At 43.4% G+C, this 18,428-nt stretch overlaps 1 protein-coding gene across 1 annotated transcript in view; it reads right to left on the bottom strand.

Moving 5' to 3' along the window:
• The window catches only part of RHPN1 (rhophilin Rho GTPase binding protein 1), a 1,554,789-nt gene that overhangs the window by 263,951 nt on the left and 1,272,410 nt on the right, over positions 1–18,428 (bottom strand). The window contains exon 10 of the mRNA XM_044067337.1: positions 8,355–8,474. Within this exon, the coding sequence (XP_043923272.1) occupies positions 8,355–8,474 (120 nt within the window). The remainder of the gene's footprint in view (positions 1–8,354; positions 8,475–18,428) is intronic.

An 18,428-nucleotide genomic window follows, 5' to 3' on the forward strand; every position in this document is an offset into this window, starting at 1 on the left:
AGATTTTTTGAAAACCTTAGTTTTATCCAAGTAGTAATGAAGTTGCCTGTGAATGTCCAAGGAATGCAGGAGTCTTTCTCCTTTGATTTAAAGCCACACTGGATACCACCTTAGGTATGAAGGAAGGATTAGTTCGTAGAGAAACTCTGTCTTGATGGAAAATGAGGAAAGGTTCCACTGCCATTAGTGCCTGAAGCTCTGAGACTCTTCTGGCTGAAGTTATTGCTAGCAGCAGGGCAGTCTTCCATGATATAAACTTTAGATCAGCAGAGAAAGCTGGTTCAAAGGGAGGTAGTGTAAGTTTTTCCAGAACAAAGTTGAGGTCCCAGGTTGGTATAGGTGCTCTCCTGGGGGGCCTAATGTTTTTTGCCCCTCTGAGGAACTGTCTTAGAAGTGGATGTGAAAATAAGGGTGGATCCGTGTTGTAGTGGGCTGAAATAGCTGAGGCGTGGATTTTAATAGATGAAAAAGAAAGTCCTTTGTGCAACATCTCAGTTAAATACTGTAGAATCTGAGGCATGTGAGGCTGTAGGATATTTTGGCCTTTAGCTTGGTTCCAGGCGCCAAACCTTTTCCATTTGTCCAAGTAGGCCTTCCTGGTGCTGGGCCTCCTAGCTTCCAGAATAACATTCATAACTGCTTGAGGAAGAGGAGCTGGCTGGTTGCTTAGGTGATCTGCCATGCAGCCAAATTTAAGGTTTTGAGCTGGCTGTGTAGAATCTGATTGTCTTGCTGTGTGAGCAAATGAGCAATTTGTGGTAAAATCCAAGGTGAGCCCTGGGCCATATTCCTTAACAGTGGGTACCAGTGCTGGCTTGGCCAGTCTGGGGCTATGAGTATCATTCATGGTCTCTCCTTTCTGACTTTCAGAAGCACCCTTGAGAGAAGGGGCAATGGAGGGAAGGCATATACTGTCAGGTTTTTCCAACTGAATGAGAGTGCGTCCACTTTCCAAGTTTAATGGTGAAGTGTCCTTGTACAAAATTTTGTTAGCTGATAGTTTTGGGGGCTGGCAAACAGATCTATGTCTGGGTGCCCCCATTTTTGAGTTATCATTGCAAATACTTGTGGATCCAGTTTCCACTTGTGGGGATCCATGATGTTTCTGCTGAGGTCGTCTGCCAATGTGTTCTTTTTTCCTGGCAGGAATTGAGCTTCTAGCTGAACTTGGTAAGCCAGTGCTGTGTTCCACAAGGTCATTACTTGCCTGCATAGAGGGTAGGAGTGTGTACCCCCTTGTTTATGTACCACATTACTGTGGTGTTGTCTGTCCTTATTGTAAGCTGTCCTGGATGTAAGAGGTTCTTGAAGGCTGTCAGAGCATTCTGTACAGCTAGCATCTCTATTTGATTGATGTGTAGATTCCTTTGATCTGCAGTCCATATGCCTTGAACACACTGTCCTGCCATGTGTGCCCCCCAGGCATAGTCCGATGCATCTGTTGTCATAGTTTGCCTGGCTGGGGGCAAGGTGAAAGGCTGACCCTTGTTGATGTGACATGCCTGTGACCACCATAGAAACTCTTGTTGAAGACAGGGAATGAGAGATATCATTGTGTCCAAGCTGTGGCTGTGTTGAGACCATATGCTTTTTAGGTACCACTGTAATTTCCTCATATGCAGCTTTGCAAATGGTATTAGTAGTATGCAAGATGCCATGAAGCCCAAGGCCTGCAGAATTTTTCTTGCAGGGTGTTGGGTCTTTGTTGCCATTGTTTTGAAATATTGAGTCAGTTGTAGTTGTTTGTCTTGCGTCAGATAAGCCTTCTGGGCCGTTGTATTCAAGCTGGCACCCAGGAATGTCATATTTTGTGAGGGCACTAGTTTTGATTTCTTTTCGTTTACTGTGTACCCTAGGCAACTTAGAAGATGTTTTACAAAAGCCAGATGTTGTAAGAGGATGTCCTTGCTTTCTGCTTGGATGAGGCAGTCATCCAGGTATGGGTATATTTGAATTCCTCTTTGTCTGCAGTATGCAATTACTGGTGCCAGGCATTTTGTGAAAACCCTGGGCGCAGTGGATAAGCCAAAGGGCAGTGCAGAGAATTGGTAATGGGTTGAACCTGCAATGAAACGGCGGTATCTTCTGCAATTTTGTCTGATAGGGACATGCAGGTAATGCCTCCTTGAGGTCCAACGTTACTAGCCATGCTTTCTTGCCCAACATGGGAAGAAGCTGCTGTAGTGTTAGCATCTTGAATTTGGGTACTTGTAAGAAGGTGTTTAGAATTGAAAGGTCCAGAATTGGTCTCCAGGCATTGTCCTTTCTGGGGACTAGAAAGAGTCTTGAGTAAAATCCTTGGCCTTGCTCCCGTGTAAGTACCAGTTGAATGACTCTCATGTCCATGAGAGCCGTAATTTGTTTTTGTGCCTCTGCCCATTGATTTTGTGGCAGGTTTGGCATTCCTCTTTTTGTTGGCAAGGTGTGGAAATGGAATCTCTATCCTTGTGAAATTATGTCTAGGACCCATTTGTCCTTTGTGACGATGTGCCAGTTGTCTGAAAAAGTGCTAATTTTCCACCCAAGGGAGCTGCCAAGAGAGTCTTGCTTGGCCATATGAGGTTTAAGTCATTGAGTTTGCCTTCTAGTAGTTTGGGGCCTGTCTTCTCCTCCCTTCTGTGTTGCAGTGCCCTATTGTCGAGGTTTGTAGTGGGTTTGTGGTTGTCCTCTGCCTCTTGGGCGTCTGTATTTACCCCTCTGTGGTCTGTCAGTAGCTGGAAAAGACCAATTTTTTGTTGGCCAATTTCTGTTGAAGCGAGGGGGCTGAACCTGTAGAAAATCTTTGACCGTCTGCATAGATTTTGCCTTATCCTCCATTTTCTTTAAAACTTCTTCTGCTTTAACTCCAAATAGGACATCCTTCTGTAAGGGAGCATCTAGAAGCTTTGCTTTAACATGATAAGGCAGAGTTTGTTCCTTTAACTAAGCATACCTATGTATAACAGACCCAGTAACAGCTGCTCTACAGGAAGCTTCCAAAGAATCAAATCCACATTGTAAAGTATGTTTGCCCACCTGTTCAGCTGCATGCAACATTTCCTGCATTTCTTTCAATTCAGGCTGTTGAGGGAGTGTGCTCATTTGTTGTCTTATTTGAGATATTAGAAATTGCTGGTATTTTAGCATGTGAAATTGACAATTTAGTGCTCTCATAGCTAGAGTGGCTGAGGTGTAAACCTTTTTACCCCACCTGTCAAGTGCTCTGGAGTTCCTTTCAGAGGGTACAGGATTTTTTGCCATAGAAGCCTTAGCCCCTTTGGGACCCTGGGAGATAGTCTCTGGATCAGCAACAGGGCTTTATAAAGGAATTTGTGGGAGTCAGGCACTCTATAATATCTGTCTGGTTTGGCTAGAGCAGGAGGCAGAGAATCTGGATTTAAACTATTTATTTTATTTTATTTAACATTTGTTGACCGGGAATGTCCGACTAGGTTCCACAGAGCCTGTTTTCAGCGGAGGCCCGGGGAGAAATGCTCCAGATGCATGTTTTTGGAATTCTAAGTAAACATCATCCACAATGTTTAAAACTGGGGGGAGAGCAAGAGGTCTGTGCTGGGGGAGTAAAAGAAACTCTCTGAGCCTTTTCTTTGAGTCAGAGTAGTCCTTACCTTCCCAGTGAAAATGTTCCCTCATAGTGTGTAAAGTTTCCCCAAAGGAATAGTCTTCAGGGGGAGAAGCTGATTGAATGGAATCCTCAGCATCAGAATCTTCATAAGGGGGAAAGGACTAATCTTGTTCCTCAGAGGAGCCTGAGGAAATAGACACTTGATCAGAGGAAGCATAATCTTCCTCTTGTCTAGGCCTTTTGTCAGGGGGGGGGGTTGGGAATCCCTGATTAAAGAGATCAAATCTTCAGCCATTTTAAACATCTGTTTCTTAGGCATGAGGCCTTGAACTGGAGACTGAAGTGCAGTCTTTTTTGGTTTAATAGGAGTCTTAGGCTTAGGATACGTTTTTATAGTGAGCGTCGTCGGTCTGAAGACACCTTCAGAAACCGAAGGTGTTTCTGCAGAACCGACATCTCTTTCTGCAATGTCGTCGGTAGGGCCTAAAGTAAATGGCTGCGTCGGCCTAGCACTCTCGGCCAAAGGATCCGAAGCACGGTCTCTGGTTCCAATTCTGCGGTAGCCAGGGGCTGCGTAGGAGCCTCACTGAAAACCGGTGAACCAGAGACCAGCCCAGCCGAGGCCTTGGAGTCTTGCTTGGGTCTAGGCTGCCTGTCCTTATCCTTGCATTTTTTGTGAACGCCGGTAGTCGGTTGCTCCGATGGCATTGCGTACTTAAATTTTCTACCAAAGTAGTGTCGTGCGAAATCAAAGCGTCTTTTTATAGTACGCTTATTGAACCTAGCACAAAAGCGACAACTAGTGACGTCGTGGTCTGGGCCTAGGCAACGTATACAATAAGAATGAAAATCCTTATGAGGTATTTGCTTCCCACAAGAAATACAATTGTTAACTTTTTCTGACATCGGTCTGAGGCAAGAAAAGTTTCCCCAATGGGGTACTTAGCTTTATTGAAGACTTCGGATCTGAAATTCCACTTTGAAAATCTCAGGAGTCGGCCGACTGGCACTAGTGAACTGCTTCTGCTTCGGGCACCGCGTGGCAAGAAAGACTGGAGAAAATGGCATCGGATGCGTTATTTATACCCCTGGCACACTGACGTCAGGGAAGAAGTGACAGTAACCAACACCGGACCAAGACTTTGGAATTCAGGCCGACTGCGGGACCACCTGATGACAAGATCACCCCAAGTGTGATGACTGCAGCAGGGTCACACGATGAACATCATGGATATGTTTGACAGGGACTGAAGAATAGCCAGCTGCATATTTATTTTCTATCTTCCACAGACAAGGACCCAAAGAGGGACTGGGATAATCCTTTAATCAAGTCTCTCTAAAAGGGTGTTACGTGGGTCAAGTAATTCAGCTTCTCAAGTGTGAAGGTCACCGAAGCATATACCTGCTTGCTAAGCCTGTCAAATGCCCTGGACTCCCTGTTAAGGGGCTGAACAGTACAGCTCTCTTTGGTGAGCTATTTCTTGGGGGCCAGCACTACTACCATGGAATCTACATAAGGATCCTTGCTCTAGAATGGCCTATCTTTTGGAGAAATGAGAATTTTATGAGATTTTTAGGGGACTGGTTCAATCAACATCTGATTCTTTCCAAGACTGCTTCAAAATCATGCCTACCAGTTCGTCAGCACAAGGAACCACCCAAGAAGTAGATGGGCCAGCTCCTAAATTTTGAGGAATGATGATTCTTCCTGGGAGGGAGAGTCAGTGGACCACCCCCTTTTCTGCCTAAGTAGCTCAAGGACTTGACCAAAGATGATATCGTCAAGGGGAGATCTGGTGGACCCCTTCCCCTCATTGAAAACAGTATCTTCGGTGAGGGACTCCTGAGGAGAGTCAACACATTTCCTGTTGCAATCATGCTTTTGTGGTATTTCCCCATCTGAATACTCTGCAGAAGTCTCTGAAGCAGGTGGGGTATTCCATGATGTGAACTGCTTCAAGACTTTCAGGGACTGTCCCAACATGACAGAATGAGAGGAGATAGGACCCAAAGAGCTCCATGGGAACAGAAGCAGACCCAAGTGGCGAAAGGATGTCTGTTCCCAGGTCTGTGACAGTATTCTTTCAAAGGCCTCAAATACTGACTCCAAAACAGGTCCTGATGCAGCCCCTGTAGATTCCAAGGAACCAAATAAAGATAAGCTTTGGGTACTCATTTGACTCGGCACCAAGGACAATGTCATAGATGAGCTCTCAAGAGCCAAAATGCCAAGAGGAAGGGATGGATCCAAAGCTTTGGAGATGACCCTGACCACACAATGCTGGCTCAGAGACCCACTGAGATTCGAGGCAGCTGGAGCCAATTGGATCAGGGATATAGTCAGAGTTGATGAAGTCCAGTCCTTTGGTTCCAACACGGACATTTTTTGGGGGGGTCACTTGGATCCAAAGGCCCTGAACCCAAAGGTTAGATCGGGGAAGCAGTAACAATCAGAGGAGAGGAGAGGAAGGGGAAAGTCTCAACCCTCCAACAGAAGTAAACACTGGGAGAACTCCCAGCTGAATTCAGGTCCTCAAACACTTCCTCATTATTCTGTCAATGTCATCCTTAGGCAAACTCTTGGAGGACAGCACCAATCTCAAAGATAAAGATATGAAAAGGGGCCTTGACACACTCTGGAAAGGCATTTCCTATAAGAAAGGTGATCTAAGCCTGTGTTTAACAGAGAACATGAGAGAACCTAGCCCCATGAAAGGGAAAGGTGAAAGACCTAACCTTGATAAGGCCCCACAGCAGTGGATGGATATTTCAGCTTGGAAAACAGGAGCAAGACAGACAGTGATCGGTCTGGAGAACACTTCCTGGAAGAGTTTATTTCTTTCTGTTTCTCTTTCTCCTGTTCCTTGTCCTTCTCTTTCTCCTCATCATTAAACTTCTCTCTATTATTCTTTTCAGAGAATTTCAAAGAAGAGGAAGACGATGATGACTGGGATGGGGGAACTTCTCCTGCTATGGCAGGGAGAAGTCCTTTAAGCTTAAGTTTAGAGCAGCTGTCCAATAAACTCTGACACCAAAAGCAACACAGGCTTAACAGTCCTCATCATGGTGCAAAGCCCTTGAACCATAAACAAATTTAAAATGGGCATCTTGCTTAGGGATTTTATGCCCACAAGTGACATGTTTTGTACAGCAGGATAGCTTATCTGAACATCTTTATTTATTTGACAATTTTGTTGACTGGGAAAGTCTGACTGGGTCAGAAACCCATTTTCAGTGGGGGCCTGGGAAGAAACGCTCCACAGAATAAAAACACTGACAAAATGAAAGTACAGACATATCACATTTACATATGGGAGTGTAGACTACAGTAAGTTAGAGGCAGACAGTAGTTATGAAATTAACACTGTACCATTGAAAGCAGACAAAAAATCACCACATTAAGTATTGAGTAAAGGAATACAGAGATAGAAGTATACACAGTTGGTTTACCATCATAATTCTTTTTACGTAGACTTTTGGAATGCAATTTGAAAAGATTTTTTATAGTTATACGTCTGCATGATGTTTAGGAAGACTGCAGGTATAAAATTACAAAAGGGGGTAGAATAGTTGACTGATTTACATTAGTAAGACTTGCAGCAAGTTTAAGGAGAAAGGAAGACAAGCAGGTTCTTCTAACACTAACTTTCTACAGGGTACGAAAGAAAAAATATTTTATTTTGATGGAGAAGACAGGAGGCGAAAGAAAAACACTACTAGGGGGAAAAAGCCAAACGGTACAGAAGGGAATAAAAAAACACTTATCTGTGCCCAAAGAGCCTTCCAAACGCGCTAAACTAAGAAATCAGTTTCCATAGCATTCAGGCAGCAAACAGGATCTGAGGTAATTCAGTGTCAGGAGGACAATTAAGGAAAGAATATTGCAAAAATGTTGGAATCTGGTCTATATGAAGACTGGTTAAAAGCAAGAGGGCTTCATGTATTTCACCATTTTAAACCAGATTACTTATTTGGCAAACCTGCATTTTTTTCTCATATTTAAAATGTCTACAACTGCTTGTTTTCCTTTACTCACATTCACCTATTTGGAATCTGTTTTATTTTCCCTATGTATAAATAACACAGAAAAAACTACAGCAGAGCTAGTATAATGACTAGAAATTAGATTTACAAACTCTGGTATAAACTGTGCAAATTTTGCTACAGAAAATTGATTTTTTACACTCTTTGCCCCACTGCCTGCCAACTGCACGACTTATTCTGTCATCACTTTGGGACAGAGCTAGCCAAGAAAAGCTATTATACAGGCAAGTCCTCAGGGGTGGTTTGAGGGCTTCACTGTAAGATTTATGATCCCAAAGGGAAGATGCAATGGTCTGACAATGCTAGCACTACTACCGAGCAGCCCTGTCCCCCATCCTGAAGCCCAGGTGGTGGTTTCTTCAGCCTCCACCAGAGAAATCCCAACAATAACACATGCTCAGAGTTTGAAAGCTATCCCTCTCCCAGGACAGATGAGCTAGTCAAACGCATTTACCTTTCTCCCTCCCTGCCTGGCTTTCCCAGTTATACGGCTAAGAACTGAATCCCAGGCATCTGGGTTGCAGTTAGGGCTCCATCCTTCTGTACCACACAACCAGGCCATGAAAATAAACATTATTTTAACTACTATAAAATCTGTAAATGATTCAGAAAAGCTGCACAAGCTTTGAGATAAGATCCTGCTAGTTTATATGGTGGACTGGTTAAATGCATAAGCATTCACAAGTCTTATTCTATTCTCTTCTTTGAAACATTAGTACTAATCAGGCAAACAAATTATACATACCTAATTTCTGTCGTTCTTCATGGTCATGTAGCAAGACATTAACAGAAGGTCCCTCTGGTACTGTGACATGAAACTGCAGGAAGATCTTTTCATATTCATTTTCCTCTTTTTCAGGGATAGCTTTAAAAATAAAACATAAATGTTTCACAAGCTAGAACATTCCAATTTTCTATCTACAAACTTATATATAAATCTAAAAACAAGTCCTCTCTGGGTGATAACCTTCTCCTTACACTCAAATGAGCATGTATTTCATCAGCACTGCAATACTAACAGACAAATGTGGGTCTGCGTTCAAAGAAGGCAGTTTGTAGATAGAAAGTAGGAAGATCAACAAAGGATAAATACGATAAATAAGACTGAACCATCTCAGTGCAAGATTCTGCAATGAAAGCACAGAATGCTACTCCTCCCTTTTCCTTTTTCCTCTTTTCTTCTATTTCTTAGGTTATCTGTGACCATATTAATTAAACAGTGTAAGAAACTTCTCTGTGTGGAAGATTTTCAGTCCATATATTTCTAGTTAATCACTGTATATTAATCAGATCAGACAATAGTAGTAGAAGTAGCGAACGTAAACTCGTCAAGTCAAAAAGTAATAATAGAAAATATATAATTCTACAGCATTACTAAGTATTTGAAAGTAATCCAAGCAAGGCAGGCAGCCTGTTTCCAGTCGAAAATCCTTTATTAAGTACACAGACAAGCGAACCAAGTAAAACAAAAATAGAGTAATAATTTCCTCACAAGCTTTCTAAATATATATATATATATATATATATATATATATATATATATACATATACTTTTTATCAGGCATGGGAGTGGTTTATTGTGCTGTAAAACAAAGTGTTATTGGTACACATGTTTTCACATCCCTTCCCCCATCAGTGTGACATTCGAGCTGGTCCTGCCCTACCTAGTAGCTGTCATAATAATATATAGTCCTAATGTACTTTAATGGCACATCTTATTTAACCAAATTATTAAGTAGATTATTACGTCTGTGATTTTATACAAGGCAATATACTACATGGCTGGAAATATATCAACCTTAGTTCATTTTGCGATCAAAAATTATATATAAATATATACATATACATTTTGCATGTAAAAATCAGTTTCTATTTTCATATCCTATTGTTAACAAAGATCGCTTTTGTCCTTCTAGACTTCTTCAGGTCTGCGTACAAGAACCCTAAAAACCTATATAATTGTATAATTAGTTAGTATTGTTATTACCAACATTTCGAATAAAGTGAAAAAAAGAGAACCAGAAAAAAAAAAAAATTTTGTTAAATATATGTATGATGATGGAAACAAAATATACACTTAAATTTCAAATTATTTAAAATGGTATTTAAAACCAATTTGTAGAAAAAAATAAAATAAAATACAATTAGTCATGTAAACAATGTGGCAATTTTCTAAGTTCCAGTGCACTTTTAATTGAACAGTAGTAGTTTAGTCCAGGCTTTCTAAAAGAGTTCAGCTTTAATTGCCCCATGAGTTCATGTTTCTCCAGAATATTCGGGATGTCTCCTTCAAGATCACCCATGTCTATGTGATCCAGGATCTGGAACTTAAAACCTGTGTGTCTTTTATGAAGAGAAAGGTGTTTGGCTAGTGTATTATTTTTACATCCAGAGCGGATTTCTGACAGATGACATGAAATCCTTCGCTTGAGTTTATTTACAGTCTTGCCCACATAGAATGCATCACATTCATTGCACTGTGCCCTGTAAATTACTTTTTTAGTGTTACAGTCACCCCCTGCACTGGTTTTAATGATCTTCTTTAAATAAGGGCAATAAAACCTATCACCTTGCTGTATAAATATTCAAAATGTACAATTAGTTTCACATCTTTTAGTGCTTCTCACATGGTCTAGGTTTAAATTCAACAAAACTTCTAATATTCCTGGCCTTCCTATAAACAAATGATGGGGCTTTACCTAAGATGTTAGGGCAAGACCAGTTTGAGGCCTTCCTATAAACAAATGATGGGGCTTCACCTAAGATGTTAGGGCAAGACCAGTTTGAATGTCACACTGATGGGGGAAGGGATGTGAATTTAACATGTGTACCAATAACACTGTTTTACAGCACAATAAACCACTCCCATGCCTGATAAAAAGTATATATATATATATTTAGAAAGCTCATCAGGAAATTATTACTCTATTTCTGTTTTACTTGGATCGCCTGTCTGTGTACTTAATAAAGGATTTTCGACTGGAAACAGACTGCCTGCCTTGCTTGGATTACTTTTGAATACTTAGTAATGCTGTAGAATTATATATTTTCTATTATTACTTTTTGACTTGACGAGTTTACGTTCGCTACTTCTACTACTATTGTCTGATCTGATTAATATACAGTGATTAACTAGAAATATATGGACTGAAAATCTTCCACACAGAGAAGTTTTACACTATTTTGTTTTTAGACCCACTACACATTAGTGGCCTGTTTTGAGACTTTGGGGATACCACGGAGATTACTTGTTTTTTGACCATATTAATTACTAACTTAATCTTAGTCTTCATTTCCAAATTCAGTCATACCTACCATTCTTCCACCATTTACTCCATAACATCTAGCCCTCCTTTCCTCATTTCCACAGCCTAACTAAAAGCATCATATCTTTTCCAAATATCACCTCTAAACCACAGACTCCTATGCCCACACAGCAACACCTGTAACACGATATAATACCTTCTCCCCAAGAAATATAACTAAAAAATTCAATACAAGAGAAGACTGACTTTCATAGTAAAACACCAAACAAGTATGTTTGCAAACTCTCACATTCCCTCTGATCTCTACAGCTCTAGATATACTAATTCTGACATCATGCAATCTTGGAAGTAAGGGAAAACATCTTCACCACCAAAGTTCATCAATCTCACTAAAATACTTAATAGTTTTGAAATAAATTGTGGTTTGACAAAATGTGATCACAAAATCTTGTTTTGATCTTAGCATGAGATTCATGTGATTGCAGTGCAAGTGTGAAGACCACTGTGATACACAGAAAACTAAACAGAATCATAGGAGTTGCAAGCAACTAAGCCAAGAGGCCATTTTTGCCTTGCCAGTTATCACCCTTAAGCCTTATTCTCTTTTTCAAGGTGAGACGGACCAATCATACCAGGGGTGAATTTACCCAGCTCTTTTTTAAAGGCAGACAGTATGTTACATTGCTGGAGTAAATTTAGATCCCTCTCCTGAGTGTTAATAAGAAGTTATGTACCTACCATAACGTTCCATGTTAGTTGTCTTCTCTCGCCTTCTTTCTTGCTGGATGGGTTCGGAGCCGATTCTCGGCTCCGACTCGGCACTTACTAAGCTCGAGAGCTAATTTTACCAGCTCAAGGCAACCCTATATCCCATGGTGCAAGGCGGAGACTACCCAGATCTCGTTTGGTAGCTAAGGAAATTATGCAATATATTCTTCCAACTGGAGAGGAGGAAGAAAAAGTAACAAAACTAAAAATGACAATCATAATAATCATAATCCTCTGAAAGGGATCAACTTAATCTAGTGACACTAGAAGCTGATTAGCTAGAAAAAAGGATAAAACCTCTTAAGAGAAGAGGATAATCTTCTCGGTCTGACCAGGCTAGGGGGATGGAGGGCGGGACGCAAGAAAGAAGGCGAGAGAAGACAACTAACATGGAACGTTATGGTAGGTACATAACTTCTTAATGTTAAGTTGTCAATCTCGCCTTCATTCTTGCAGGATGGGACCACGTCCCTAGCACCTCTATCCTGGGTGGCGCAATGGAACAGACTCTTGAGAATGGTGGAACCAAAATTCGCTCTGTCTCTGGAGGCCAAGTCTAATTTGTAATGTGAAACAAAGGTATGAGGAGAGGCCCATGTGGTTGCTGCACAAATAGTGTCTATTGGAAGTCTAGCCTGAAAAGCTGTAGATGTAGCTAGAGCTCTGGTAGAATGGGCTTTTGGCCTAGAAATCAACTCTTTGCCTCTGAGCTGATAAATGTAAGTAATCACAGAAGACAGCCATCTAGATAAAGTCACCTTGGAGACTGGAAGGCCTTTCCTGTTCTCTGCATAGGATAGAAACAGTTGATCAGATTTCCTAAAATGTTTAGTTTTGTCCAGACAATATCTGAGTTGGCGGTGAACATCAAGACAATGTAGTTTTTGTTCTGCTCTATCAGAATAATTTGGGAAAAAAACTGGATGATCAATGGATTGATTTAAGTTAGTCTGCGATGCCACTTTGGGTAAGAAAGATGGATTAGTCCTTAGAGATACCCTGTCTTTGTGGAAGATTAAGTAGGGAGGACGAATGCAGAGAGCATGAAGCTCAGATACTCTCCTGGCAGAAGTAATGGTGACTAGAAAGAGTGACTTCCAAGAAAGAAATTTCAATGAACAGGCAGCCGCAGGTTCGAAATGGGGAAGAATCAAGGATGTTAAAATTAAATTTAGATCCCACTGTGGTGGGGGGTCTCTAATCGGAGGTTTAAGTAAAAAATACCTCTAAGGAATGCCTTGCAAAGTTTATGCGACATAATGTTGTGGTCCAAAAAACCTATATGAAAATTCGAAATGGCTGCCAGCTGAACTTTTACTGTGGAGGAAGAAGATCCTGAATGAAAAATCTCAGCTAGGAAGTCCAAGACCGAATGAATCGGAGCAGTATAGGAGTCTATATTCCTAGCTTTTGCCCAGAAGGAGAAACGTTGCCATTTACTAGTGTAAATCCTTCTGGTGGAAGATTTAAGGGAAGCTACTATGATATCCCGGATGGGATTAGAAATCATAGGAAGCCTGGCTAAGGATGGAAGTGGAGCAACCAAGCAGTGAGGTTGAGAGAAGGTATGGATTGGTGCAGCTGCCCCGACTGGTGGATCAGAAGATCTGGAACCGGGTCCAGATGCCATGGCTGTACCAACAGATAACAATGTAGGAACGGAAACCATATCTGTCGAGGCCAATAAGGGGCAATGAGAATCAACTTGGCTCTCAAGGCGGTTGCTTTCTGAATTACTTGAGGTATCAGAGGAAAGGGGGGAAAGGCATAAAGAAGTCCCCGGGGCCAATCTTGGGTTAGAGCGTCTCTGGGGGGATGGCCTGGAAGGGGGAAGAGAGAGAAGAAGTCTGGGCATTTGCTGTTTTGAGGTGTAGCAAAATGGTCGCAGCAAGGAAGGCCCCACTCCTGAAAAATCTCTTCCGTCACCGATTGTTTGAGAGACCACTCGTGAGGCATGAGAATAGCTCTGCTCAACCTGTCCGCTATAATGTTGGATTTCCCGGGGATATGCATTGCTATCAGAAACCGCTGAGAAGAGATTGCCCACTGCCAAAGTCTGAGAGCCTCTCGACACAGTGGATAGGACTTGGTTCCGCCCTGTTTGTTGATATACCACACTACGGACATATTGTCCGTTTGGACTGCAATAGTTCCCTGGGGAAGAGAGTCGTTGAGGGCTTGCAACATTAAAAGCACTGCTCTCATCTCTAGGACATTTATGTGCAGGTGGTATTCGAAAGGTTGCCAAGTGCCATGGACCATCCTGCCCTGATGATGCCCCCCCCCCCCAATCAGGGAGGCGTCCGATGTAACCGTGGCGACTGGGGCAGGAGGAACAAAGAGTCTGCCCTGATGGACTTGAGGGGACGATATCCACCAGGTCAGGTGCCTTTTGCAAGTTGGAGTTATTATGATCCTGTGACGCATGGGAAGTTGTTGAAAGGACCATTGGTCGAAAAGCATCCATTGTAGAAGACGCATGTAAAAGCGGGCAAAGGGAAGAAGTGTTATGGCAGCCGCCATAAGACCCAATACTTTTCAGAGCAAATCTGGCCTGAATTTTGTTGCTGAGAAGAATCACCTGGACGTGACTTCGAATGTCCAAGATCCTTTGGTCTGTTAACTTTGCTGAAAGTTGTACAGTGTCCAATTTTGCGCCTATAAAAGTAATAGATTGACAAGGCAGATTTTTCGAAATTTATAGAAATCCCTAGCCCTCTGCAAATGTGAATGGTGTAATCTCTGGCTTGGAGAAGTTGATGCCTGGTGGTGGCAGTGAGGAGTCAGTCGTCTAGATATGGAAACACCTGGAATCCTTGACGTCTCAGGTGAGCCATAACCGCTGCCATACATTTGGTGAACACTCTGGGGGCTGTAGTGAGTCCAAAAGGCAGGGCCCTGAATTGGAAGTGACTGGTCCCCAGCCGAAAGCGGAGAAACCTTCTGGAGTGCCTGTGAATTTTTATGTGATAGTACGCATCCTGAAGATCTACCGAGCACATCCAGTTGTCCTTGCCCAGAAAGGGTAGAATGGACTGAAGCGTGACCATCTGGAATCTTGTTTTCTTTACAAACTTGTTTAGTTTGCTGAGATCTAATATTGGTCTCCAGTCCCCTGTCTTTTTTGGTACTAAAAAGAACCTTGAGTAGATCCCGGATCCTATTTGGTCTGCTGGGACTGGCTGGATGGCCCTTTTTGCTAGCGGTTTTGATATCTCTGGTACTGCTAGTTCCCTTAGACTAGGTGGAACGTCTGGAAGGGTTCCCTTTTGCTGAATTGGGGTTTGAATAAAGGGAATTTTGTAACCCTCGGATATAATTGACTGTACCCATTTGTCTTGAGATAGGGAAAGCCAGGCTATTGGGTACAGCGATAATCTTCCCCCGACTGCCTCCGAAGGTGGACAATCGGGCAACATCTCAGGGATGCTGGAAGGGTTTGTCAGAAAGAGGCTCTCTGCTACCCTGATTCTGCGTACCCCCTCTGCCCCTAGGGTGGCATCTGTTGGTGTTACCCCCTCTGCCTCTGGGGGTAAACTGACCTCGTGCATCAGGCGTGACTCCTTGAGATTTGCGGAACCACATTTTCTCTCCCTTCTGACCTTTTGGGTAAGGTCTTGAAGGGGTGGAGAAACGGACTCCTATGGCAGAAAGAGTCTTGCCATCTTGTTCGCATCTAGTCAAGGTGTCTTTCACTTGAGGTCCGAACAAGGTCGAACCATCAAAAGGGGAGTTTGTGAAGGACGCCTTGAAGGGGTCTGCAAAATTACAAAGTCGCATCCAGGATTGACGCCTTAAAGCCACTCCTGTGCCTGCGGCCCTACTCGCTCCATCGGCTGCATAAGAAATGAGCCGCATGGAGGAGTTAACAATGGAGTTTAGGATTCCTAGCTGTGAGCTAATCTTATCCTGAGACCTAGCAGCTGACGGATCCTGTAAAATTTCTCCCAACTCTTTAAGAACATCTCTTTGAAGGCGGGTGAAGTGACACAAGTAGTTCAGCGATCACATGGCAAAGGTCGCCGAAGAAAAAATCCGCTTGCTGTACCTGTCCATAGTCCTAGAATCCTTGTTAGGAGGATGGACAGGTACTGAAGGATCAGCTAGTTCCTTTTTGGTGGCTGCAGCCACCACCATGGCATCAACCGGGACACCTTTTGTAAATTATTGCCTATCAGGTGGGGCCGTAATGAATTTAGAAGGCCTCCGAGGAATAGGTTCCACCGAATCCGGGGCCATCCACGCCTTCCGAGCCACCACGTCCATAAGAGGGTCAAAAGGCGGAGACACCCAGGAGGTGGAGGGTCGAGATCTGAACGCCTCCAGGTATACTGACTCGTCCTCGGAAGGATTAAGGGAAGGCCAGTTCCCAGTCTGCTTAAGGAGTTCAAGGATGTCTGAGAAAGAGACATCCTCAGAGGGGGACCTTGGGGATCCCTCTGACTCATCCAAGTCAGTATCAGATGTAATAGACTCGGGGGAGTCTAGATGTTTCCTCTTACATGTCCTCTTACGCGGAGGTTCACCTGACGGATCAGGAGAAGCCTCGGAAGAGGAAGATATTCCCAATGGGGAAACCTGAGGTGTTGGATCTCTGGGTCCAGGAGCAAGAGAGTGGGAAGAGATGTCAGCAGGCACTGTAGTGGGAGGAGCTGATGGAACTGACCGTTGACTACGCCCAGGGGCTAGTACACTCCTCATCACCTCGAAGGCTCCCCCGTCAGAGAGGCCAGAAGGTTCCCACTCCGAAGAGATAGGAACTCCAGGCCTCACTGAGAGGGAAGGCTCCGAGGCAGATGTCGGGGCTGAGCTCACCAACGCCGAAGCCCCGAGAGGGAGAACGGGGTCGGACAAGGGTCCGATGGCACTCGCCCCCTCTGAGCCGACGAGAGAGACCAGACGCCCGGATCCCTCCAATGAAGGCCTCAAGGAGGAAATCGGAGCGGAGGACGACGGAGCCGAAAGGGGGGGTGGTATCGGCTCTGAAGCTACAACAGTCACGGCTCCGAGCTCTGTAAGAGAGTCGAAGGAGGAATGTTAGGTGGATGTGTGATAGCTACCGTCTGTTGAGACGGGCTATGGATCATTTGGGCCAATGCCTGAGACTTTAATAGTCTACTTACCACTCTCTCGAGGTCGTGATCAGACAGCCTGGACGACCGAGAAGAACGGCTCCGATGGCTCCGCTCCGAAAGCAGGGGTGATCTCGGAGCCGAACGTATAGATTCCAATGAGGGGGATCGTGATCTCTTTTTAGAGATAGGTGGAGCCAAAGGAGCCGAGGATACATCGGCTCCAGCCGGAGCCGACACTGAGTGTCTAGATCTGGCAGTATTGGCGCCGGATGGAGCCGATACTGTGACTTCTAAAAGGGAAGGATCGGCTCCGGCCGGAGCCGATCTCGACACTGAAGAATAAGAACCAGTAGCTGATGGCTTGGGACTTGAAGCCGAAGGCTTAACTGGTTTTGAGGGCTTCCCCAGAGCCGACTTAGTCGGGGAGCTCTCAGGCTTTAATAAGCCCCTCAAAATTAATTTATTTCTGCGCTCCTGCAGGACTCTTGGGCTGAAGGCATGACAGATAGCACAAGAGTCCTGCAGGTGCAGAGGTCCCAGGCAGTAATCACAAGAAGTGTGACCGTCTGTCAGAGACATCTTCTGACAGCACGAGTCACACTTCTTGAAGCCTGAGACCTTTGTGTCCTTCGACATAGCTGTGTCGAGGAAACACAAGTAACAAGGAAACAAAGACACACACACAAATAACACCCAATCCAATAATTTGAAGAAAACTTACCTAGAGCTGGTAAAAGAGGCACCTCGTAAGCGAAGCGGCAAACGAGATCTGGGTAGTCTCTGCCTTGCATCATGGGATATAGGGTTGCCTCGAGCTGGTAAAATTAGCTCTCGAGCTTAGTAAGTGCCGAGTCGGAGCGGAGGATCGGCTCTGAACCCATCCAGCAAGAATGAAGGCAAGATTGACAACTTAACATTGGTGGTTACCAGTTCAGACAAAAATCTAATTGTTTAAAAAACAGTCTAACCTACAAGTTATTATATGAAAGTTATTACCCAATATAACCTAAGAAGTAAAGAGCACCTACAGCTACAACATCCCTACATACCACAGCAACAACAGAAAATCCTTCTACTAGACTGCTCTGTAGCACATAATGCTCTACTAGGCAAATACAACAAAAAATCCCATTTAAAAGCCACCAAAACACACCTCATTAGCAAATGTACTTTTTGCAGAAAATCAGATTAGATCTACAGAACTGCTGCCTAAGTTACCTTATTAAAAATATTCTACACTCAGCAATGCACAAACTTAATGATACTCACAGACAGCGAAGCAGCCACTGTGAATACATACGTTCATAGTTAAATATTTGGCTAGCTGCCATTTTAAGTTTAGCCTGTTACCCATTTTGTGCTCAAATTAACTTATCCCCATTTAGTTACACATTGCTCTTACCCATTCCATGGAAGATAATTATTACCCCCTAATGAGAATAACTAGCATCATACCATTCATAATTTGAAGAGGCACATGCATGGGATAAAGCAGTTAGGAGTTGCATGTCTCCATCAGTAGTACAGGAAGCAGCCCTGGGGTAAATTTTCTGTTTCCCATCCATAGATCTAAGTTGTACTTGAATATAGATAGGGGTGAATGAGAAGTTATGTACCTACCATAACGTTCCATGTTAGTTGTCTTCTTCTCGCCTTCTTTCTTGCTGGATGGGTTCGGAGCCAATCCTCGGCTTCGACACGGCCAATACT

Source organism: Protopterus annectens, chromosome 3.part1, assembly GCF_019279795.1.
Source record: "Protopterus annectens isolate FY-2018-M chromosome 3.part1, PAN1.0, whole genome shotgun sequence".
Lineage (NCBI taxonomy): Eukaryota > Metazoa > Chordata > Ceratodontiformes > Protopteridae > Protopterus > Protopterus annectens.